The sequence below is a fragment of the Cutaneotrichosporon cavernicola genome (genome assembly GCF_030864355.1).
Source record: "Cutaneotrichosporon cavernicola HIS019 DNA, chromosome: 6".
Lineage (NCBI taxonomy): Eukaryota > Fungi > Basidiomycota > Tremellomycetes > Trichosporonales > Trichosporonaceae > Cutaneotrichosporon > Cutaneotrichosporon cavernicola.
Genome location: NC_083398.1, coordinates 1,759,882 through 1,783,476, shown reverse-complemented (window position 1 = coordinate 1,783,476; position 23,595 = coordinate 1,759,882). Strand labels below are relative to the sequence as shown.

At 57.2% G+C, this 23,595-nt stretch overlaps 10 protein-coding genes across 10 annotated transcripts; 4 read left to right on the top strand and 6 right to left on the bottom strand.

The window, feature by feature from the left end:
- Nucleotides 1-1,430: 1,430 nt before the first annotated feature.
- On the top strand, nt 1,431-3,061 carry CcaverHIS019_0606870 (uncharacterized protein; the record flags this gene model as incomplete). Its single annotated transcript, XM_060603172.1, has 5 exons — nt 1,431-1,619; nt 1,682-2,173; nt 2,215-2,481; nt 2,515-2,902; nt 2,937-3,061. The coding sequence occupies 5 exons, from the start codon at nt 1,431-1,433 to the stop codon at nt 3,059-3,061; spliced, it is 1,461 nt and encodes a 486-aa protein (XP_060459493.1).
- A 954-nt stretch (nt 3,062-4,015) lies between these two features.
- CcaverHIS019_0606860 (uncharacterized protein) lies at nt 4,016-5,012 on the bottom strand (the record flags this gene model as incomplete). Its single annotated transcript, XM_060603171.1, has 3 exons — nt 4,016-4,092; nt 4,126-4,339; nt 4,380-5,012. The coding sequence occupies 3 exons, from the start codon at nt 5,010-5,012 to the stop codon at nt 4,016-4,018; spliced, it is 924 nt and encodes a 307-aa protein (XP_060459492.1).
- Nucleotides 5,013-5,709: 697 nt separating this feature from the next.
- On the bottom strand, nt 5,710-6,714 carry CcaverHIS019_0606850 (uncharacterized protein; the record flags this gene model as incomplete). The annotated part of the gene is made up of 1 exon (XM_060603170.1): nt 5,710-6,714. The coding sequence occupies one exon, from the start codon at nt 6,712-6,714 to the stop codon at nt 5,710-5,712; it is 1,005 nt and encodes a 334-aa protein (XP_060459491.1).
- A 432-nt stretch (nt 6,715-7,146) lies between these two features.
- CcaverHIS019_0606840 (uncharacterized protein) lies at nt 7,147-8,560 on the top strand (the record flags this gene model as incomplete). Its single annotated transcript, XM_060603169.1, has 3 exons — nt 7,147-7,608; nt 7,640-8,020; nt 8,054-8,560. The coding sequence occupies 3 exons, from the start codon at nt 7,147-7,149 to the stop codon at nt 8,558-8,560; spliced, it is 1,350 nt and encodes a 449-aa protein (XP_060459490.1).
- Nucleotides 8,561-9,384: 824 nt separating this feature from the next.
- On the bottom strand, nt 9,385-10,874 carry CcaverHIS019_0606830 (uncharacterized protein; the record flags this gene model as incomplete). The annotated part of the gene is made up of 11 exons (XM_060603168.1): nt 9,385-9,552; nt 9,584-9,762; nt 9,822-10,010; nt 10,040-10,116; nt 10,147-10,252; nt 10,301-10,343; nt 10,374-10,407; nt 10,437-10,461; nt 10,491-10,600; nt 10,733-10,785; nt 10,815-10,874. 11 exons carry the CDS (start codon nt 10,872-10,874, stop codon nt 9,385-9,387), a joined length of 1,044 nt encoding a protein of 347 aa, XP_060459489.1.
- Nucleotides 10,875-11,697: 823 nt separating this feature from the next.
- CcaverHIS019_0606820 (uncharacterized protein) lies at nt 11,698-13,309 on the bottom strand (the record flags this gene model as incomplete). Its single annotated transcript, XM_060603167.1, has 9 exons — nt 11,698-11,862; nt 11,893-12,110; nt 12,213-12,297; nt 12,325-12,431; nt 12,467-12,543; nt 12,616-12,721; nt 12,991-13,100; nt 13,136-13,188; nt 13,229-13,309. The coding sequence occupies 9 exons, from the start codon at nt 13,307-13,309 to the stop codon at nt 11,698-11,700; spliced, it is 1,002 nt and encodes a 333-aa protein (XP_060459488.1).
- A 3,331-nt stretch (nt 13,310-16,640) lies between these two features.
- rgxA (uncharacterized protein) lies at nt 16,641-18,227 on the bottom strand (the record flags this gene model as incomplete). Its single annotated transcript, XM_060603165.1, has 2 exons — nt 16,641-17,760; nt 17,878-18,227. The coding sequence occupies 2 exons, from the start codon at nt 18,225-18,227 to the stop codon at nt 16,641-16,643; spliced, it is 1,470 nt and encodes a 489-aa protein (XP_060459487.1).
- A 356-nt stretch (nt 18,228-18,583) lies between these two features.
- Nucleotides 18,584-19,955, top strand: HGT20 (uncharacterized protein; the record flags this gene model as incomplete). The annotated part of the gene is made up of 4 exons (XM_060603164.1): nt 18,584-18,686; nt 18,822-18,954; nt 18,987-19,360; nt 19,393-19,955. 4 exons carry the CDS (start codon nt 18,584-18,586, stop codon nt 19,953-19,955), a joined length of 1,173 nt encoding a protein of 390 aa, XP_060459486.1.
- A 316-nt stretch (nt 19,956-20,271) lies between these two features.
- Nucleotides 20,272-21,399, bottom strand: CcaverHIS019_0606790 (uncharacterized protein; the record flags this gene model as incomplete). Its single annotated transcript, XM_060603163.1, has 2 exons — nt 20,272-20,969; nt 21,012-21,399. The coding sequence occupies 2 exons, from the start codon at nt 21,397-21,399 to the stop codon at nt 20,272-20,274; spliced, it is 1,086 nt and encodes a 361-aa protein (XP_060459485.1).
- Nucleotides 21,400-22,034: 635 nt separating this feature from the next.
- RBG1 (uncharacterized protein) lies at nt 22,035-23,490 on the top strand (the record flags this gene model as incomplete). The annotated part of the gene is made up of 6 exons (XM_060603162.1): nt 22,035-22,052; nt 22,227-22,279; nt 22,322-22,458; nt 22,500-22,505; nt 22,557-23,424; nt 23,466-23,490. The coding sequence occupies 6 exons, from the start codon at nt 22,035-22,037 to the stop codon at nt 23,488-23,490; spliced, it is 1,107 nt and encodes a 368-aa protein (XP_060459484.1).
- Nucleotides 23,491-23,595: the final 105 nt, after the last annotated feature.

The following is a 23,595-nucleotide window of genomic DNA, read 5'->3' as shown; positions in this document are numbered from 1 at the left end:
AAGAACAATGCTCTCCAGTCGCTTCGCGACGCCACTGCAAGGTGCGGCACCTTTGCGCCCAAAGTGCGGGGCCGTGCGTCATCTTGGCAGCGCTTTCCAACCCCACAATGCCACTGTCGTGTGTGTTGTCGCTTGCGATACGCCCGTGCTACATTTACAGATTGCCGCACGGGCCCACAGAGGCGGCTGAGACAATGTTGTTGCCGTCTCTGAACAGCGGCCAGAACAACATGTCAAGGCGTGATGTGGGGACCCCAGAGCACGAGTACTAGTTCCGAAGACCCGAAGGCTTGGTCCGAGATAGGACACTTCACAGGCAGCGGTATGTGCGTGAGCGCCATGGCGATCGCGGTGGCATGCGGCGGCACTGGTCCCGATAGTTGGTGCTTGTGATGCCCCTCATCTAACCTCTTCGTGCAGAACGGGGATACTTCAACGCACTCTTCGGGCAGTGCATCTTCTGCGAGTCGTGCTTCTTTCTGTTCGCGGGTTGGAACACGTCCAGAATCGTGCTCACGAGCTGACCCGCGCCGGTTTGTGGTGAAGTGTGGGGACGCGTCGGAGGCGAACATCTGTGTCTCACATGTCCCCATGCATTCCGTCAGCTGGCTATTGGTCGATCCCAATGGTAGCTGCCAATGTCTAACAACCTATTCACATGGTGCGGTACCAAACCTGCCAAGGCCGCACTGCCGCCCACGGGGGCATGTAGATTCAAGCATGTTTCACTTGCGTCGTATAGCAAGACTTCGTGGACTGCCGGTCTCAAGGCATTCGAAAATGGTGTTCGAAATCAATTCACTGCACATCGCACAGGCCACTGTTGGTTGCAATGGCTGATGGGGGAGGGATGAGGGCAGTTGTTCCAAGCAACAAGCCGAGCAACAAGCCAAGCGCGAGCGGACCACGCCAGACGATCGAATCAGTGAGGCCCGCGTTAGTTCTGCCATCTATGCCGCCCAAGCACCGTAGGCTCCGATCTCGACAATTCGAGATCCAAGCGACCCCGATGAGCCCACCTCGGGATGTCAGATATCGGTAATCATAGGAAGGCGGGCGCCCACGGTCGTATATCGCTGTCACAGAACGCCCGCAGCGGAATGTCTTGGGTTGAAAGCACCCTTGATGTATGTCTGAGCGACATGTCTCGCGTGTGGATCTTGGAAGGGTCGTCTCTCAAACTACTGGTCGTGGTGTCCACCGCCCTCTTGGCGTCGCGGAACAACACGTACCGAGGCTACGCATCGGGTCTCAGAATACGCCGTGACAAATATGGAGAGAAGTGCTTGACGAATCTGGGGCCCAGCTTGACGGAGACCATTGGGATGAAATGATCGACACTGCTTGAGCATCACTGCCTCGCCGACACATAAATAGGCAACTTGACATTTCATCCTTCCTCAGCCTCACAAGAGAGGATAGGAGAAAACATGGCCAACCCCACAGTAAACGAGCTCCCATACGACAAGGACGACAAGCGCGAGGTCGAAGTCTCTAGCCTCGAAGTCAAGCCACCTGTTGGCGAGGTGGTCGAGGCCTCGGGCGACTACTCGGGCTTTACCCAGAAGACCGACCCTCGTGAAATCAAGCTGGTCCGCAAGCTTGATATGTTCATCATGGTGAGTCCTCCTCAACGTGCTGCCACCATCTGGCCACTGTCGCATGCTGTGGCTAACCCCAGCCTTCGCTCTGGGCTATGTATTGGCTCAATTATCTGGATCGTAATGCCATTGCCCTCGCCAAGCTCTCTTCGATCGAGAAGGACCTCGGCCTCAGTGACGTTCAGTACCAGACTGCCGTTTCGATCCTGTTCGCTGGTTACGTCGTCTTCGGTATTCCCTCCAACATGATCCTCACCCGTGTCAACCCTCCTCTTTATCTCTGCTGCATCATGTTCACCTGGGCTATCCTCTCGATCTGCACCTCTTTCTGCAAGAACGCCACTCACCTCTACCTCGTCCGCTTCTTCCTCGGAGTCTGCGAGGCCCCCTACTACCCCGGTGCCCTGTTCCTCATCTCCAACTTCTACACCCGTACCGAGGTCGCGCTGCGCGTGGCTATCCTTTACACCGGTAACATTCTCGCCACCGCTCTCGCCGGTCTCATCAGCATTGGCATCTTCAAGCTCGACGGCCACAAGGGGTACGCTGCCTGGCAGTGGCTCTTCATCATCGTGCGTTTCAACCGCCCGCCCCACACCTGACTAACCCTCAGCAAGGCTCCGTTACTGGCCTTGTCGCAATCTGCACGTACCCCTTCCTGCCCTCGAGTCCCCTTACTACTCGCTGGCTCACTCCCGACGAGCGCCAGCTCGCCCATGACCGTCTCCTCCGCGACAAGATTGACGAGGTTCAGCCCGGTTCTACCATGGACGGTCTCAAGCAGGCCGTCAAGGACTACCGCACCTGGGTTTTCGCCTTCATGTTCAACAACCACCTTGCTGCCAACGGGTTCAAGAACTTCTTCCCGTCGGTCGTCAAGGTGAGTTGAGCCATTGGAATCATCTGACAGCAGACTCTTGGCTTCAACCAGACCATCACGCTCGTCCTCACGTGTCCGCCCTACCTTATTGCTGGTGTTGTGACTTTCTTCCTCTCCTACTCGTCTGGCCGCATGAACGAGCGTACCTGGCACATCACCGTGTCCAAGACCGTCGCCATTATCGGCTTCGCCCTCGCCCCCGCCACTCTTAACACCGGCGTCCGCTACTTCGCCATGTGCGTCTTCACCCTCGGCACATACGGCGTCAACTCTCTCATCCTCGGCTGGGCCTCGACCGTCCTCTCGCAGACGCAGGAGAAGAAGGCCGTCGTCATCGCCATCCTCACCTCGCTCGGTAACCTGTCCTTTGTTTACACGCCGTACCTCTTCCGCAACGGTGACAGGCCGCGGTACTCGCTCGGTGAGGACATACTGATAGACGATGCTGACCTCAGCGATGGGCTGGATGGCCGCCTTCTCCCTCCTCACGCTTTTGTCGGCGTGGGCCATGAAGTTCATCCTCAAGCGCCAGAACCGCAACATCAGCGGGACTGGTGCGACTACCAAGTACCCGTACTAGTTGGTGATGTGGATAAGCATAAATTAAAGAATAGTAGTAAACATAGGCCGCGTCTGTAGCGAGCGATTATGTCAGGTTTGAAGTGTACAGAGGGTGGTAATCAGGAATAAAGAGAATGGGTGGGGGGCTGGGCGGAAATGGAAGGGATGTGTAAGAGACAAAGGCGATATCTACAGTACTGGGGTGGGCATGACACGGCCAAAGAGGGGCAGTTGACTCGAGGATGTGCAAGTCGGGGAATGGCTTCCAGGTGTCAAGATCAATCTGTAGGTCGCCGGTACCGCTACTTTCGGTAGTGGTCGACAAATTCGAGGAGAGCCTGGTGGGCATGCCAGCAAAGCCGCTCCTCCATGTCGACCGTATAGGGTTGTCCTCTATTGTTGTAGAGAGGGATGGAGGAATGTTGCGTCTTCTGCGTGTGTCCCAGTTTTCCGTGAGTGATGGTTTGAACGATCTTCTCGTAAGGTAATAGGAGGAGTTAGTAATGATGAGAGTGATCTCAACTACTGTCATTGTTTCCGGGGGGAGCCAAGGTGAGTAGTGGCGGCGTTGGTGCTCTACCACACATACAGTGAACCCTTGTACCGCGTCAGCGGACGGCCTCTCCCTGCTATCCCTGGTACATCCCGGCGCGGAGCTCGATGTGAAGTCACTATGTGACTCCGGCGTCAAGGTGCAGGCCAGGCGCTCACTTGTTCTGCTTTGGCGTGCACTGTATTGACGTGGACTGACGGGTGGCTGGCGAATGGGGAGAGCGGGTAGCAGCTGTACCGGTCACTGTGAGCAGCATGAAGAAGAGAGTCACAAGGATGCAGACGCACACTCAAGTTGTGGAATGCACGTCGGCAGGATCATTGAAATGAGACTGCATCAACCCGAATGAAAAGAAACAAGCACAACGATTTTACACACCCTTGAATCCGCTTCCGACCGGCATACGACCGTATGACCCATTTACGATCCATGGCATATGCTGCTGCGCACCGAGCCCTCGCGCTGTCGATTCTTGTTGGCAAAGAACCACGTCTCGGCTGATGTTAGTTGGAACTTGGCAAAAGACTCACGCTGCGTGCCCTCGTGCCGCACAAAGTCGGCCATCTCAATGCAGGTTACGAGTTCGAAACCCAGCGCGTCGAACGCAGTCATGATGTCGAGCAGGAGCATGCGGATCATGTCCTGCTCCATGTGGTCGTTGGTGTAGAACGGCGTGCCGCGGAACTTGACTTGCACGCAGCCGGCCCACTTCTCTTTAGCCTCCTGCACGCCCTTGTGCCATGTCTGGTGTCAGGGGGTATCTTCCTCGACTCTCATCACTGACCTTGGCAATAGCGATGAAGGTCGCGCGCAGTTCGGCGGTCGGTGCGTCAATCAGGCGTATCCGGTCCTCCTTGAAGAAGCTGATGCCGAAGAACGTCTTTCCGCACGGTTCACCTGCCTTCAAGAAGATGGTCCCCTTGGCCATGTGATGCTTGTTGATGTTGTTGGAGCACTGCACAGCCCACCCGGCAGCGTAAAGGACCTGGAGGATTGCGAACATGATTCGCCGGCTCTCGACGTGCTGCACGAATGGCCAGCCATTGAGCTCCCACTCCCATCCTCCCTGCACGGGCGATGCTGCGCAGCGAAGCAGGCCGTCTGGCCACGCGGACGTAATGGCCGCGCTGAGCGGACCTACCAGACGCTTCGGCAGGCGCAGAGACGTGATCTGCTGCCCATTGTCTAGGAGGATTGCAGCGAACGACCCCGGCGGCGGCGGTGGTGGCAGTGTAGCCGTGCGGTGAAGCGTGTCGGTGCTGGCGCGGATCGGGATGTGTGTGGGGCCAGTGGGGGACTTTGGTGTGGAAGCGGGGCCCTTCCCTTCGGTGGCGTTTTTCTCATGATAGGGCGGAGGAGGGTGCGGAGAGGCTGGCGAGGAGCCTGCTGTGCTGCGCGCCGAGGAGGGCCACCCCATGATGTCGAGAGAGTCTTTGGGAGAGTCTTTGGGAGTGAAACAAGAGTAGCGGAGAGTAGAAATGATTGTGGGGTGGGGAGAGTGGGAGATAGGATCTTGGACTGAACAGACCGGCTTTACAAACATGCCCGGGTAGGTGGGCGAGCCGTTGGTCCCTCGTCCTCGTCCCTCGTCCCTCTGATCTTGCCAAGCCTGGAGAACACGACAGCGCAATCGACTCGGGCGCTCGTCGGCTCCTTAACCGCGAGCTGGGGCCTCTTGGCCTCTTGGTCGCGCGGAATGCGCCATGGCAATCACCACCAACGAACGCGTTTATGGCGCGTATTCCATTCCCGCACAACGCTCACCACCTTCTATGCCCCGATCTGAGCCCCAGAGTGACAGAACGTTGAAGAACAGGCGCCCCATGGGAGTCGCTCCATGAAACACCACTAGCAAGGAGTCCCGCAAACTTGTGCGTGGGGGGGTCGCGCCAAGATCTCGTGCGAGTATATCAGGTCTGTGCGGTGGCGTCCAAAGTCTGCTTGTTCCCAGTTCCACCCTGCAGCCCGATCTAGGCTCAATCACGCTCAGGTCTGTGCCTTCGAAGAGTTCTACAGAGTCCTCAAGTGTCCAACAGCGAGTTCTACGGAGTCCTCAAGTGTCCTACAGCGAGTTCTACAGTGTCCTCAAGTGTCCAACAGCACAGATCGGACAACTAATCGTCGTTGATGCTCATCGAGTTAATCGTAAAGCCAGCGGGGAAGACTGGGCGTGCGAGCCCGACGCGCCGCACACCCTCTGCCGAGAACGCAGTGTACCACGTACGCATGAACGAGCGGCCCAGGTGGACATTGTTGTCCTCTGCGACGGCAAAGTTTCCGATACACTGTCCAGGGGTCGTGTGGTCGCGGCGCAGTAGAGCGGCGCGGCTGATACTGAACTGCCGGCCACCGAGGCGGATACGCACTGTCGCGCCCTCGATGACATCGCACGGCATCGACCACACAGTTGTGATCTTGTTGATGCGAGGATCTTTGCCATAGATGGCAGTGACGACGTCGTGGGGCGCCGCACTCGTGTCCTCGCTCGAGTCCCACACGGCAAAGTTGCGGCCGGGATGACTAGCCGTCCTGTTTCCAGTGACACTGATGCCGCCGAATGACGCGCGCCACCCGTCTCCGCTGATGGCGGGGATCCAGCTAAGCTCATCAGTGTATTCGGCAGGATTGGTGTATCCGAGGTTGAGCACCCCCGCCTTGCTGTTGTTGATCGGGAGGTGCATGCCCATGATCTTCTTGGGCCACTTGGACGAAGCTTGCCCGAAGAATGACGTCGCGCTGCCGCCGAGAGCAAGAACGCCGTTGACGTTACCCACTGTGGGCGGCGAAAGGGTCGTGAGCCCCAGATCAGTAGTATACTCATTGTTGCCAAATCGGATCACATCGCGTCCGCGGGTGCCCATAATCGTCATGCCCCAGTAGTACCCTTCAAAGGTGCCGTCGAGCGGCTGAAAGGTCGAGCTCTTGGCGGGCACGTACCGGTCGGTGAGCCAAGTGAACTCGGCCTTGGTGTCGACGGCGAGGAGGAGCGCGGCGCCGGGTGTGCCGACGATAGAGTCAACCGTACTGTCTTTCCAGAGGGGGATATCGGCGGGCCCTGTGCCTGGGGGGCAGACTTGCCCGGCGACGACGGTAACGAGGAGGGCTAGAGCTGCCAACATGATGATGAGGATGAGGAAAAAGAGTAACGAGGTGGAGCATAGTCACCTCTGGTCAGCTATGTTTGTCGGTGATCGTCTCGTGGGCCAGACCACGATCGACGATCGACAAAGGATGGTCTTGGCGTGAGCTTGAACCAATCCAATAGAAACAAACAAATCATGTTTACAACCTTATGCCATCAGTCAATATCAAGAATACACTGTGGCCGTCTGGCCCGCTGCTGCATCCGTCGAATGATGATGCCCGCTGCTCACTGGGTGGGTTCCTGGTAGAGTGCGGCTCGGTGCTAATGACGGTATTGTCATCAGATCCGGAGTTCGGCCGGGGCCGAAGTAGCCGGGTTTAGCGGGGCCCATCCGCCCCCCCAGTTGATAGATATTAACACGGCTCGTCGTCTCACTTTCCGTGTTCTTGTTCTCCAATCATTCACAATGGAACCCCTTTCTCCGCTTCCCCCGCACCTGGGGCCCTCGCTCGGCCCATCGCCGGTCGTCCCTCCTCTCACACTCGCGCCGCTCTCGCGTCCGCCCTCCTCGGGACCTCCATCTCAGCCGTCCCGGCCCCCGCTCTCCCCGCCGGCGGGGTACGTGCGGAGCGTGCACGCGTGCCCGGCCGCTTATCCGCGGATGTACGAGGGCACGTTCTCGCGCGAGTCGTACCCTTTCTCCCCCATCCCCGAGGACGAGTCGAAGAAGGCGCGCGCGGCCAGAATCGAAAAGGACAAAATCACGTGTGCCGAGTCTGCGCGCGCGGCGGCCAAGAACGAGGGATCTGGATGGAAGACCAACCACGGCGACGGGCTTTGGTTGAGCGTCGAGCGGTGGAAACGCGAGAATCCCGTCGAGGGCGGCGCCACGCTCGTCATGCTCCACGCTAACGGCATGTTGAAGGAGGTAAGTCGGTCATCAGCAGGATTGACCGCAGGATTACCATCCCCTCCTTGTGTCGCTTTTCGCATCGTCTCCGAACGCGCAGTTTGGCAATCGCGCTCCCCTCCCCGGAGGAGTGGCGGTGGTGAATGACGTCTTCCTCCTCGAAGACACTCTGCACGGCGCCTCAGTCGATCTGAACGCCGGCAAGCTACCCAGCCTTCACAGCTGGGGTGACCTGGCGCGCGACCTCCAAAACTTTCTCCGGTACTGCATGCCGGGACTTGATGAGAACCCGGGCTGGGCGCTGGAGTGGAAAGAGCGCGCCCCGCGCAAGGTCTTCGCGGTTGGCCACTCGTTTGGCGGTAACGCCTCGGTGCAGGCCGCCGCGGCTTCCCCAGAACTGTTCGAGGGCCTCTTCCTCATTGAGCCAATGGTGCGTTGATATACCTGTCCAGCTGATCATTAGACCAACCCGACTGGGGCAAACAACTCTCCGGCGCGTCATTACTTCATCCAAGGCCTCACGCTGAAACGGCGCGACACTTGGCCATCCGTCGAGGCTGCCCAGGCGAACCGCTCCAATCCCATGTTCTCCAAGTTTCCCGACGCGACCTTTGGCCTATGGCTATCGCATGGCCTTGTACCGACTCGAACTGGCGAGGTGACGCTGGCCACGCCACCATGGTGTGAGGCGGTCGTATTCTCCGACTGCCACTCGCCCCAACGTGGGTGGGACCTCTTGCCCACCTTGAAGATGCCGGTTGGCTTTGTCACGGCTGAGGACGCGTCGTGGATTGGTGGAGCGGAGATTGCAGCTGAGATTACGAGCCGGCCGCCGCGGGCGCGGAATGAGCGGACGCGCGCTGGCCACGTCGCCGTGCAGGAGGACCCTGTGGGTGTCGGAGAGGCGCTGGGACGATACCTGGCGACCATTCGGGCGGGTGTGTGGGATGCCACGGGGAGCAGGTTGTAGTGGGTTGTAGTGGGTTGTAGTGGCATGAAGTGGTTCTTACAAGCATGCATTGGCGGAACTTGACTTTGCATCCATTGGTCGAGCTGGGCGGGTTGATTGACACCATCTGAAGCGGTCGATGACAGGCAACACTGATCACGACACGGCGACAAGCGAAAGCTTTACTGCGGGCAGGAGGCGAGTATAGCTATCATGGATCCTCACCAAAGCGTACTGTGCGGATCTCCTGAACATGGCAGTATGGCAGCGGTCAACGTTCAGAGGTGTGCGAGAAGTACAGTTCCAAAATGTCATTGCAAATGATTCGCAGCCTCCCAAACCCATTTTCGAAGCAAGGCACACCAAGCGCTAGTCAAAGACGTGCTGGTACATGGTCACATCGGCGTTTGACGGTCTGAGCGTGTTCGGTCGCCTGCTCGCCCTTTGAATGGTCCGTCCGCCCACTGGTAGCACCCAAGCGCGCTCTTGACGACTTGATGGGGGAACTCACGGACTACCAAGATTGTGGTCGTCGTTATGAGCTGATCTTCCCGGTATCAGGGGGGCCAGGTAGAACGTCTTTTTTGGCATGGGAGGTGTGGCCCTTCGCTCAACTGATTCTGCTGATTTTTCCAACCTCCCTCGGACTCATCCAAGTCCATATGCCAAGCTGGAGCAGTCTACCTCCCAGGCGCTCCGAACCGACAGATCTGCACATCAACATCATGTACATCAAAGTGGAGGAGAGCGGGAAGGCGAGGGTACTAAATGGGTGAATGAAATGTAATATACTGGCAAGAATTAAATGGCTGAATGAAATGTAATATACTGGCAAGAGGCGACACCTAGTAGGCGACCTTCTTATGGTCCGGGTGCGGCGAGGCCGAGTAAGCCGTGCCCGAGCTCTGGCTCTTGGTGTCCCCTTCCTCGCTTTTACTCTGGCTCTTGGTGTCCCCTTCCTCACTTTTGCTTGGGTTGCGATTAAGTCCCGGTGCAGGCGGCGGCTGAACGCGCTAGCGTCAGTTGTCTCCCTTTTGGGCTCACCAGGACGTGCATCTCCGTGTCCTGCTCGATGACGATTGTGGCAGCCTGAGTGCGGCTGAACGCGAGTGGATGGGTATCATTCATGGTGATTTCTTCAGCGACCACGACCTGATGCCGCGAGTTGAGGACGTAGAACAGTCCGACGACGTAGATCTTGGAGTGGAAGAGAAGCACACACACTGTGAGGAGGTTGGATGGGTCGACGACAATGTGTCAGCCCAACTCAATCACAACTTACTGGTGTCGATGAGAAGGATGAGGGCGATTGCGGTGGTGGCAGCCTGCGATTCGAGAGACATGCGGATGAACCGCGTGATCAAGTTATCCGTGCTCTTGATACCTGAACGCTTCTTCATGAGACCGTACAGGATCGAGACGGTGATGATCATGTTCGCAACCATGGTAGTCGCTGCCCAAAGCAGTGAGGCTGGGTTAGCCTGACCAATGGAGGCTCACGAGAGAGGATGACATGCGTGTCTAAGACCGAAGAGAGGGTCGTGTAGATGACCGTCATCGTGATTGTGCATGCGACACTGTTTCAGCGATGCCGCACCAACACATACCCGGTCAGGATGCACAACCCGACAGAAATCGGGATCCACAAGTTGCGGTCGCACAGCCTGTATGCGCGGTACGCGAAGAAAGCCTGGCAGAGACTCATGTTGATACCTGGGTCAGTGGGTTGGGTCTTTGGTCTTGGGTCTGGGGGAGACATACAGTCCAGGAAGGCTAGCCACGCAAGTGGACCCGTGGTTAGGAACTGGGTCAGCCTAACCTTACAGCAACATACCACCGAGTACGTCCCAAAGTTGTGCACGAAGAACCTGTATTAACCGCATCTCACAGAACGCACTTTGACACAATCCACCAGTTGTGAGCTGTGTCAGCGCGAACGGGGTTAACATACCTGTCGAGAGGGAGGCCATGGCGACAACAGCGCCGACGAGGGCTTTGACCCAGACCGGGTCCTTGGCCTTGCTGTTGAGGTACGTGATGAGCTCGATGGAAAACATCCCGCTATCATCAGCCACGAAAAGGGGGGGGGGGGGGATGGGGGCCGAGAAGGCGAGAGGGGGCGAGTTGAGGGTGGGGTGTTGGGGAAGGGAGGAGGGCGGGGCGTAGCGCTTGGATTGCGAGGAGAGAACGTACAAAAGGAAGGTGTCGAGCAGAAGACCAGCGAGGGTGCACGCGATGCCATATTTCTGGGTTAGCCAGCACTAGAATAACGTACTCCGACAGCTGCGCGGGACACCTCCTCGTTGGGGAAGTGGTTTAGGTCAATGGCGGACATGACAGATGTATGGGTATGAAGACGCAGACTACGACGTAAGATAACGATGGGACTCGAGTTAGTGGCCGCGCCCTCTAATATATGCAATTCGACTGCCTTTGGAGGGGCGTATCAGAGTGCTTGCCGTTGGTACCACTTAGCGGTTAGTGGTGGGCGCAGGGCGTCCAAGGAACCGAGAGGAGAAACATCCCCTTGTTGTTCCCCATATAGCGCATGACAGGTACAAATGCGGAACAGTGGGACCAGTATACTCAGCGAGACGGACACATCTGGTATGAGAGCGAGCGACGTCGATGAGGAATATGACTGTTGCAGCATGGAGCGGATGGAAAGGTTTGAAGAGCCAAGAGAGCAAGGGCGATATATATGAATGAACCAGCCGGCGTGTGGCGGAATGAAGGGATGTGGCAGTGTCAGTCATACTGTAACGATTCAATTCAACTGGCGGCTTGTGCGCGTCCAAACTACCTGAGAACCCGTCTTGTCGATTCGACACGGCAGAGTTTTAGCTACGATTTGAAACTGCCCTTAATGTCCAACGGAGGAGAGAGAGAGGATCGAGCGCACGATCCAAGCGACCGGCCCAAGCGACCGGCCCAAACGACCACCAGCAACCACCTCACTGATGCACAGGTCAACCACTGTGTGTTCTCACAGGCGTTGATCATATCTGTTTACAGAACAGAGGACAGTGTACATCCGAGGAACATGCGAGAAGAGGGCAGGGAGGCGGGTATTAAAAGATGGGAAGGTGTAGCTATCCACGAACAAGACAAACAGGAGGAAGTGACAACTATCCAAGAACAAACACATAATTTATGCGTTAGACGATCTCGGTGTGCTCTGTGTTCTGCGGCGAACCCTTGGAGTCCGTCGACGAGTCCTTGTACTCGGACGAGTCCTCGACAAAGCTAACGCTTCCCTTGGTCCCGTCGACGTCAAACGGCTGGGCCTGCCGGTTGATACTCACATGGGGTGGGGCGGTGCGCTACCATTAGTCCATCCGCGTTCCGCTCACCATGACGTGCATCTCCGTTTCCTGCTGGACGACGATGGTGGCCGCGCGCCGCTCGCTGAACACGTTGAGGCCATAGCTATCAATGTCTTCAATCGTCACGCTCCGTTGCGCCTGGGCGAGGCGCTGACGCGCGTTGAGAGAGTAGAAAAAGCCGACCACGTAGATTTTGGACTGGAAGACGATGACGGTCACGCCGAGCATGTTGGCGGGGTCAACGACTGTGTAAGCGGTGCTGGCATCCCTTCACTAGTACACTAGGCTCTACAGCCCAAAGCCTCACGCATCCGTTCAACAGGCGCGAGAGGAGATGGGTTACTCACTGACTTCGATCATGAGGGTGAGTGCAACCAGGGTTGCGGGAACCTGGGCTTCCAGAGTCATGCGGATAAGACGTGCGATGATCTCCTGTCAGGGTTGCTTAAACTGGCTCACCCTCTTAGTCTGGATGACCTTCGTCTGTGCTCGCGAGAGGCCGAACAGGATGCAGCCGGTGATGATCGTGTCTCCAACCATTGTCGATGCCATCCAGGTAACCGTTGCTACGTGAGCTACATAGCTCACTGCCTTCACTTACATCCGAGGACGTGCGCCGAGTCGAGCTCGGAATTAAGCCGACCGAACACGATGCGGGTAGCGATACACGCGGACACCCTGCAATCAGCTGTCTGCATCTCTAACAGCAAGGTGGGTCGCGCGATGCGACTCAATATCCGATGTACTCACGCCATGAGGATGCAAATGAGGACACAGATTGGGATCCAGATTTGCTTGTTGCAAAGACGGTACGCGCGGTGGGCGAAGAAGAGCTGCGTGAAGCTCATCGTGACGGCTGGAGTCAGCTTGAAGCGTAGAGATGAACAGCCAACCGTCGATGAGGGGTAGCCAGCCACTGCGGTCAGCTTATCCACTCCTTGACGGACAGGTGGCGAGTCTCAAAGAATGTCGTGTGGACCTGTCGTTAGCGAGCCCACCACGAAGCCTCACGCCAAAGTTGTAGACAAAGAGGTGACTGGGAGTCAGAAAGAGCAGCGCCCAAACACTGACGAAACATAGAACCAGTTGTATCCTTGAGTCAGCTCTTCCCGTCCATCAACTTACCTGTGAGGAGGCACGCCATCGCCGTGACTGCTGCAACAAAGCAACGGACCCAGATCTTGTCGTTCGCTTTGGAGGCGATGTAGGTGATGAACTGGAGGGTAAAGACGCCACTAGAATCAGAGCTTTGGTACCAGTCTGAGCTCACAAGAGGAAAGTGTCCATGAAGACGCCGGCAAGCGCGCACGAGATGCCGTAGTCCTGTAATCAGCGCCCAGCGCCCGCACTGTACTGTACGCACGCCAATGAGCCCCTTGGCCTGCTCTTCGGTAGGGAACGGGAGCAGATTGTCGTATCGAGGGGCGAGTTGCAGAACAGTCATGGTGGGGTTGCGTGTAATCCAGTTGAAATAGAGTTGGTTGTTAAAGTAAGGTCTCGAGTGATCTTTGTTGCAAAGAGTGGATGAAAGAGGTTCTAGATGAAGACGATGAGGGGAGGAGAGGGAAGCTCTGCGTGAGAAGCGGGGCCGTGAGAAACTCTTTATGAACCCACATTCACGCACACACCAGGTATCCTACCGGATCACGGGGGCAACCTCTGTAACGAACCCTCTATATGTTGATCATAACGACACAGTATCCCCAGGGGAAGGTTAGAAGCGCGGAGGGCGTTGCGATAAAGGACGGGTGAGGGGGGGAATAGGAGCGGTGACCCGGATAAGGGCGTCGTGAGTCGGATTCCGACAAGCGCTTGTCGTTAACACATGGTCTGTAAGTGTTTAAAGGGAATCGGGCGCAAGATGGAGGACCATTAGCACGGTGTCTGCTTTTTCATGGCAGGTGTCCACTCGTCGCTGGGCCTGGCGTTAGGGCGCAGGAGTCAAGGAGTTGTTGCAACGGATCACTCCGCCATATGACAAGCTGCGTTGTCATGGAGGTCTGGGATGGGGCAGCTACCGGCAGCGTTGGCGTGTGTCGGTCAGACGGTTCGAAATCGTCGAGATCGTCGAGCTTTGGCTGGCACTTCTGGCGCGATACCACTTCATCGTTCTGCTTCTCGGCCGAAACAGCTGATCACTCGACGGGCGGAGGAGAGGTCATGCAGCATGTCGCTATCCCTTGCAGATGGACCCGAGTCCTGCGGCCGGGCTCTACAGCGTCAAGATCTCCTGTCGTGATTTCGTCAAAGAGAAGCCCTCGGCAGGCAGGTTAGTTGCACGTGCGCGTTAGGGCACAAGCTGGTCAGTGTGCACACACATCAGGGGTGGTGAGTACCCGACTGCGTTGGGCCTCGAAAGGTTGGAGATCTACTGTACCTGTCTAGTCGTTTCGATGGGTGAGTAACCCGGTTACAGGAAGGAAGGTAGAAGAAGCGCGATACTGAAGGCCTGCATCGTCCCCCCGTTAAATGACCTTTCTTTCTCTAGCGTTAGTGGCCGTCTACTCTAGATGTACCCAGGCGCTGATCGTTCGCGACGGTGCAGGGCCAAGGTGTCAAGCGGCAGATACTAGGTGTTCCTGGGTTGAGTTGATGACTGGTCGGGTTGCAGAGGGAGGTGAGAGGGAGAGTAGTTGGAGAGAATAGAGCTCAACGACGAAAGTAAGAGTGCAATTCAAAGGTCACCCGTAACGTGGGTCGACTATAGGGTTTACAGTATGGAAGTGCTACGGATTGTTGTAGGAGCTGCGCAGCCCTTGTATGCTATGCATCACTTGTCTCCAGTTTACATTCGATGGGAAACGTCATCTTTCTCGCACATAGTCTCTAATTTAAGCGCCACTTTGTAGACCATCACCTTGGCACCAAGTAGCACATGGTACATAGTAAAGTCTGGACTGTTGTAATGAGGTATGAAGAGTATGCAGAAACGTGAATACGGAACTATGGGCTTTATCCAACTGTTGCCAGGCCTACAGGTCATCCAACAAAAAGAACTCCCCAGCAATGACCATTGCGACTAGCATTGACTTTTCTAACCTGTCTGAACACGAGATCCGCTCAGTAAGATTGGGGGTTTCGCGCAATGTTCTTATCAACCGGCCCTGGATGCAGTGGCTGCGTCTTTAGGGAAGGGTACATCACCAGGCAGTCCCGTCCGAAGCTGGGGGGTCATTGTGAGATAGACCCCACCCAAATCTGTCTCTTGCGGGTATGGGGATACAAAGACAAAGGCCACGAGCGAGGCAGCTACCGCCTGCTGTACTGTGGCCCATGAGCCGAATCATCCAACAGATGTGGTTACTCTATCCCGATAATTCATCCTCTGCGCAGTAAGGAATGCAACACTACGAATCCAACATAGGCTTAGCGTACGGCGGGACGACGTGACAACTTGGATGTCAGGTCTACATTACGCTGGACCAGGTACTCGACGGCGATGAATTATTAGGCGTAGGAGGCTGGGTGCAGGACTGCGGGCTGTTCGCAGCGCCCCCACGTGTGGCGCTGTTCCTTCACACACTGCACTTGTTAGGAGTGGAGAGCATTGGGCTTTAACTGGCTGTTTGTCTTTGCCCTACGGCGATGGACGCGTGACTAAGGTTCCTATTGTCGAATCAGCACATTCAGTCGATGTCAGGTGACCTCTGGTCGTTCTTGGGGGGTGAACCTTGGACTGATCGATTGATGAAGGAAATGGGATTGACCATCCCGTTTCGAGGAGCCCACCAATACTTCCGAAGAGTATGGAAAGCCTGCCTTCCTAAACTCAGATGAACAAAATGCAGTACTATTGCGGTTCCTCCTTGATCCATTCCTATTTCTGCGGCATGAGCATCGGAACTAGGCCGCAGTCCACCCAGATCGATTACATCCACCCACGCCACATCTCACCAACTGCCAGATTGTATAACTATAGGAGCGTCCTAGTTCTCACACTAGCGATCTGGAGTCAGCGGCGCTCGCCAGATTTCTCACCATGTCATGTCCTCATCCACTCAATCTCCTTCGGCGACAGTCTCTGTCCCTTGAGGCCCTTTCCGGGCCTCGGCCGTGGTGGTCCTGGAGGAGGTGGGTGGTGAGGCGGGTGGTGAGGCGGGTGGTGCGGGTCGTGGGGTGGGTGGTGAGGCGGGTGGTGCGGGTCGTGGGGTGGGTGATGGCCGTGGTGGTGGCCTTTGTGGTGTGGTGGCTGATCATGTGGGTGGTGGGGCCGAAAATCGAGCAGCTTGCCCAGCAGTTCGCCGATGCCTCCGTGCGTCTGCTTCAGAATGCTGCCTGTTTCTGGTGGGACTGGCCTAGCCGACACGGACGCCGAGAGAAGGAGTGGGAGAAGAAGTGGGGCGAGCTTCATCGCCAGTCGATGTAGTAGAGGGAAAAGCCAGTTTGTGTGATGGGAGAAGGGAGAAAGGAATGAAAGAGTTGGACGGGAAGATATGTCGGAACCATCAAGCCAATATTTGTATATCTATCTATTTGCAGCGCAGTTTACTTTTGAACGTGCGCAGGTACGCAGGTAAGCGCAGTGTCGAACCGTTTGAACCTAGCCTAGGTAGTGAGAGGCGGCTGCGTGACTGCGGAATGCGGGCCCTTGGGATCTGGTTGGGTCTGGTTGGGGTTCCGTTAGGTTCTGATTTGTTACCCTGAATTAAGCAATCACACGTTCCAAAGATCTGGGTCCAGCCAGAACCCGACCAATACAGCTCAGGATGACATCATCAACAGACCTCCCAAGCTTAGCTCTGTACTTCTTGGCTATCTACTTGTACTTGTCCGATCTACATCGTGCCCCCAGTGTCCGACTCGAGCGTGCTGTTGTTCGGCTTGCATCCCTCAAGTCCATCGTCGTCGCTGTGCATAACGTAGTTGCACACCTGGTGGATCTCGGGATGGTCCGTCTTGCCTGGGGTCACCACGACATCCTTGAAGCGGATGTCATGACACGGCTGGTCAGGCGAGCAGTCAAGCCATACAGCCCGGTTGGCAGTGCTCGTCGCCCGCACCCGCGTAATATTGATGTGACTCCATTCAAACGTGCCGTACTTGTGCTTGCCGTGCTCCTCGTCCAGGTACGTGAGGCCAGCCGTGAGCGCAATGGGCCGGTCAATGTCCTCCATGTACACGTCTTTAACCGAGACGTTACGGCAGTACCCGTATCCACCGCCACCTCCATTCGGCGGGTGGCCCACTTCCTCCCCAATCCAGCTCTTGAAGTATACGCCTTGGTATCCGCGGCACTGGTCCGAAGCGTACAACTTGATGTCACGGAGTACGACGTTCTCAATCACGTCCTTGACGCCGTCGTACTGTGCAATGCTACCAAACGCAATCCCCGTGCCTCCAACGCACGTGACGTTGTGCACGGCGATATTGGTGCTGTTGGGCTTGAAGGCGATGCAGTCGTCGCCGCCCTGATATACAAAGTTGCTGATAACCACGTCATTGGAGCGGTACGTGTCGATCCCGTCGGTGTTCTGCAGCCAACTCTTCTCCTCAAAAGTGCCGCTGGTAGACGTCGCGTTGACGTAGCAGCTCTCGTACACGACGTTGTCCGAGTCAACGGCGATGTGCGCCCAAAACTGCGGCTGCCAAATGCTCCAGTTTGTGACGACTGCGTTGCGCGCACCAATGAGGGCCAGACTCATCGGCCGCCCGTGCACGTTGCCGACGCCGCGCGCATAGTCGTACCACGCCTGGCCCGAACCGTCGATGCCGCCGCTGTCCTCGCCATTCAGAACAAAGTTGGAGCCGCTCACAATCATCGCCAGCTTCTGATTCTGGAAGCCGAGGTCGAACGCATTCTTTACCCAGTACTCGATGTCGTCGGAGAACTTGAGCCGGCCACTGAGTGAGAGGACGCTGTTCTCGAGGCGGATCTTGATGGGGCGACGGATGTTGCTGGGGTCAGTGGGACTTCGGGATTGGTGCGGTGAGAGTGCATGTAGGCTATGATAACGACGTGCAGGCGCTAGCTCGTTTGAAAACCAGGGAAGAAGGGAAGGAGGGAATACTCACTACACCGGCGAGTTCATAATGATCAAGCTGTTCTTCCCACACCGCTTCATTGTGTTGACAAAGTTGTCCGTGTCGTCGGCCCCACCTCCACGCGCGCGGAGGTTACAAATCCCCGCCAAGTCGTTATGGTGTGCACTGAAGCCTTGCGAGATAGTGAGCTCAGGGACGGGAGCATCTTCATCGCCGTCCGCCACCAGGAGGTGTGTGCGGACAGGGTCGACCAGGTCATCATGCGGGGCGAACCACTGCTCAACAGCCGAGAGTGCGACAGCCCCCGCGTCGAAGATATCGAGCGGTTTGGCAACGAGTGGCGTAGCAAGTAGTGGTAGGAGGGTGAGAGGAAGCTTCATGTTGCGTAGCGACGAAACACGCAAGCGTTGGAGATGGGCTTCTTGTAGGCCGAAAAGCACATGACGATCCGGCGATCGGCGCCGGCGGACCGGAACGGATCGTTGTGGGTGGGCCAAGTTGCGTCACGTGACCCTGCCTCGTGTGCACGTGCCCCCGAATACATACAAGACAAGTCGGATCCCTCTCTGCGCTTTAAAGGACTCAAGAACTCAAGACGTCAAGAGCATCCGCTGCCGGTCTGAGGCATTCCCTGTATCAGTGTGGGTTCCGTCTCAGCAGAACGATGCCAGGCTCAGGCAGTGCCGATAGGTGGGAACAAGAAGCCAACAACCAGCCCACAACCTCCATCACTGCAATGAGCACAAAATCGGCTCTCACGGCGGCCTGGGCGGCCCTCCACACCTTCCAGTACGGCTTCGCGATCTCAGCGATGAACGGCATCCAGGCCGTGGTGGTGTGTGAGTCCCGGCCTCCATCAACGCAGGGTCTCTCGCCATGTATTCATATGACGGTAAGTAAACTGCAGGATAAGCTAATGTTGGCGGCAGAGTTCGGCCTCGTAGTGGCGGTATTCACGCTCGGGGGACTCGCAGGCTCGCTGCTTTCTCGCTCGGTTGTCGCCCGCCGGGGCCAGCGGGATGCCCTCCGCGCCTCAGCCTTCGCAATCCTCCTCGGCTCGACCGCTCTGGCGGTGGCCAACAGCGTCTTCCTGATGGTGCTCGCTCGGTATATCTTGGAGAGGGTTAAGCTTATTCCAGTGTGGTGGTTGGGCTGGGATGCGGTTTGGCGACTACTACTGTACCACTGGTGCTTGCCGACCTCGCCCCGCCTGGGTCGAAAAAGGCCCTCGGTATCGCTAATCAGCTCTTCATCGTCCTTGGTATCCTCGTCGCTCAAACCCTCAGCTTTCCCTTCGGGCGAGCAGGCGTGTGGCGCGTCGTGCCCGCCACCGCAGCGGCCGTAGCTTTGGTACAGCTTCTGGGAAGTCTACTTGTGCGCCTGCCTGGTGACTTGCCTTCGTCTGCCCCAGGGGAGGAGCCGCTCTTGGGCGGTGCGCCACGATCAAGACCCGAGGTACCGCTCACGATCACCGAGTTGCTCAGCAGCCGCGATCCGGAGGTGACCCGCGGCCGTGAGCTTGACTTGGATCCCGCTAACCAACAGTACCCCTCGTCCTCGCCACCCAGTTCTTCCAGCAGACCACCGGCCCCTCAGTGGTCATGTACTTCTCCACGGCCATCTTGTCTGCCGTTATTCCAGGGAGCGCCAAGGCTATCGCACTCGCCATCGTCATCGTCAAGGTGCCCATCACTATCTCGCCCGCGTTCCTGATCGAGCGCGTCGGCACGCGGCCCCTCCTGATCCTTCCCACGTGCTTCATGGTTGGGGCGATGCTCGCGCTGGCGTCTGGGCTCAATTCTGAGGGCGGTACGCTGGCGGTGGCCGGCATGGTCGGGTTCGTGGCTGCGTTCAGTGTTGGATTGGGGCCCGTCACCTGGGTAGTACTGGGAGAGGTTATGCCGCCATACGCACGACCTGCAGCCAGTGCAGTCGGGCTTGCAGTCAACTGGAGCACCAACTTTGTGGTCGGGGCGGCGTTTCTCCCCCTCCAGGCCAAGTTGGGGGGCCGGGACCACCCAGGCAACATTTTCTACATCTTTGCCGGGTCTTGTGCGGCAGCCGTCCTGGCTATACGATGGGGATACCGTGTGTACGAGGCCCGTTAGCAACAGTTACTCTCGGTACATTGGATTTCCGGGGCTACGGACAATAGAGGCAGATACGAAACTTCTGAGCTGCATAGATTGCACATAATATGAAGACGCTCTGGTGATGGCACAACATTGGTGGGGGTCGGCTGGCGTTGCCCCGTGAAGTGGATGTGGGTCTAAGGTTGCTATGAGACAGAGCGTGATGTGGAAGGGTTGGTGAATTGGTGAGAAATTGAAGGTTACGGATGCTTTGGGCCAGTGTCTGTTCTGGACATGCTTTGAGGAATTGAGGAATTGAGGTCTTGAGGTCTTGGACTTTACAAGGCTGAGTTTACCGGATCATCCACCCGAGGCTGTTGGCGAACCCGACGCGCACTGGCACAAGGGCATCGCGGAATCCGCTGACAAGCGTGCTTTCGGGTACATGTACGGGCGCGCTAATGGCCATTGACCAGGACACATGCGTAGGCTGGGCGACAGGTGGAGGCGGCGCGCGGGTAAGGCCAGCCAAGCCATCAGCCCAACTCGATACCATGCCGTGCGGATACATGCCGCCGCGGTTGTTGACCTCGTCGCTAAGGCCGCCAAGCCACTGGTTCCATGCAGTTAGGAGGGCGTTGGCGAAGTTTAGGAGCGGACGAGCCGCTGGAGGGGGCGAGTTCGGCGACGGCACCAGGGCAAGCAGCTGTTGCACGTTGGCCGTGATCGCGTGCAGGAGATGGAAGATGGTGTTTGGTTCGGTTGGGCCAGTCGAGCCCGAGGTGAAGAACTTGAGATAGGTGTTGGCGCTCTTCACGAAAGCGCTGACGTCTTCTTCGGTGCGGTGCCAGCGGCGCTGGGCGACGACACCCTCCTGCGGCTCCCAAGTTCCGGCCGCCTTGCCAATCTTGCCAACGTTGCGCTCGAGCGTCTCCAGCACATTGGAGAGCGGCGGTGCGGGGAGGCTCTTGAGCACCCGCTCGCTCATGGCAGGGTTACCGTTGAGTAGCTCCATTAAGATTGGGAGGTGCGAGGTCGGGGGCATGGACGCTGGCGTCAGCAAAATCCCTAAACAAGATCAACACGACTTACCGAGAAGAAGGCCCACATCAGGCCCATCGGCGGCCTGCTCTGCAGGGCCGACCTCCTTGCGCACGCGCTTTGGTGTCTTGCCCAGAATCTTGCGTTCATCGGCACGTGAGAGCGTTGGCGAGCCAGTAGGTGACGGAGTGGGGCTCGCGCTTCGTCGCCGAGACCGTTTGTTGTTGGGCGTGGGGATTGGAGTTGGGGACGTACGCACGGCCGGGCGCTTATAAGGCGTCGATGCGCCAGAGTGGATGGGGGAGTGGATGGGCGACCCGAAGCCAAAGCCCAAGTTCTGCCGAGGAGGCTGCCCAAAGCCAAAGCCGAGGGGGTGCATCGACGCGGGTGCGCCGAACGGGAGCACGGTCGGGGGGTGCTGAGTGAGAGGGTGAGCCATGGTGCTTTGAAGATGGTTGGGTGATGAGAGGCTTGAGGGGTGGATGCGTTGTTGGGTGGCGACTGGGCGTTACAGGTGTGGGAGTTGAAGTTGCGACTAGAGTTGAGGGGGCTGGATGAAGTATTGAGCGAAGAGGGGGAGCGTGATGGATGAAAATGATGAAGAGGAATGAGAGAGGGAAGATGGGGAAAAGGGGGAAGGGGATGGAGGAAGGAGGCAAGATGATTGAGCGAAGGGGAGTGAGGGATAGGAATCGAGCTCGAGCGTGATGGAGTCAACTGGTGGTCTGGAGGCTGGAATGGTGATGTATTGTATTCACTATTACTGTACCTCCGAGGGCTCGTTAGCCTGGTTTTCGTCCCACTAGGCCCACATGATCCTACACCTCGGACACCTTCCCTCACTTAGATTGAGGTGGCGCGTCGTAGGGTGTTGGTCCCGTATCACTCAAATCTGAAGCACGTGGATTATTCCACCACATTTTCTAACCTTCTTGACACCTCCCTTCTTCTCCTGCTAACCTCACAAAGTCTCCACGAGCAAGCTCAGACGTACCGATCGCGAGGACGCCTACACTCAAAAGCCACATTCATCGGCACACTTAGCATTACCTACACAAGACAGGACACGAAACCATGACGACAGCTCAGAAGGTGCGTCTGTCGCTTAATCACCCGATCGGAGCTGACCCGACTCGCCACCTACTCGACCTTCCTTGACCTTCCTCGCATCCTCGGCTCCCTCCTCCGCACGCCTTCCCTCTCCATCTCCATCTCCATCATGTCCTTTGCCCACACCTAATCGTCGCGCAATGATCCACCATATAGATCAAGGACATTGAGGAGGAGATGTCGCGCACGCAGCGCAACAAGGCGACCGAGTGAGTGACCTGGCGATATCACGCAGACAAGGCTGACCGTAGGTACCACTTGGGCCAGCTCAAGGCCAAGCTCGCAAAGCTGCGCCGTGAGCTGATCACGCCAGCTGGGGGTGGCGGCGGTGGTGCGGGCATCGGCTTCGACGTTGCGCGCACGGGACAAGCAACAATCGGTTTCGTCGGTATGTCAGACCTTCCACTATCTTCGCATCGCTGACTCCAGGCTTCCGTGAGTTATAGCGCGCCTTCACCACGGTCTCTGTGCACAGGCTCACCCCAGCGTCGGTCGGGAAATCCACTCTCATGTCCAAGCTCACGGGCACGCACTCGGAGGCGGCGTCGTACGAGTTCACGACGCTCACGACTGTGCCGGGCACGATGACGTACAACGGCGCGAGGCTGCAGGTGCTTGACCTCCCCGGTATTATCCAGGGTGCCAAGGACGGCAAGGGTCGTGGTAAGCAGGTCATCGCCGTCGCGCGGACGTGCAACCTCATCTTCATCGTGCTCGACGTGCTGAAGCCCCTCAACGACCTCACGGTGCTCGTGGACGAGCTCGAGGGCTTCGGTATCCGGCTCAACAAGAAGCCTCCCAACATCTCTGTGAAGCGGAAGGAAACCGGTGGTATCCAGATCACCAACACTGTCCCCCTCACCAAGATCGACCCAAACGAGATCCGTGCTGTGTTGTCCGAGTACCGCATGACCTCGTGCCAGGTCATGATCCACGAGCCTGACTGCACGATCGAGGACTTCATCGACGTCGTCGAGGGCAACCGCATGTATGTGCCGTGTCTCTTCGTTCTCAACAAGATCGACGCCATCTCGATCGAGGAGCTAGACCTCCTTTACAAGATTCCCAACTCGGTGCCGATCAGCTCCCAGAACTGGCTTAACATTGATGAGCTGCTCGAGATCATGTGGGAGAAGCTCGACCTTGTCCGCGTCTACACCAAGCCTAAGGGTAAGGTGCCCGACTACGACCAGCCTGTCGTCCTCCGCCGCGGCCGCTGCACCGTCTCCAACTTCTGTGACGCCATCCACAAGGAGATCAAGCGGCAATTCAAGTACGCCATTGTATACGGCACCAGTGCGAAGCACTCGCGTGGGCAGAAGGTTGGGTTGGACCACGTGCTCGAGGACCAGGAGTGAGTGTAGCTTGAGAAGACGAGAACCCAACTGACCCCAGTGTCCTCACGCTGTTCAAGAAGTAGATGTGGACGATGCATATTGTATTTATACCTGGACGCCAGATTCGAACTGGTGCGGTCATCATCGTCATCCAAGTCCGACTAAGGCGCTGCGCCCGCAACGCTCAC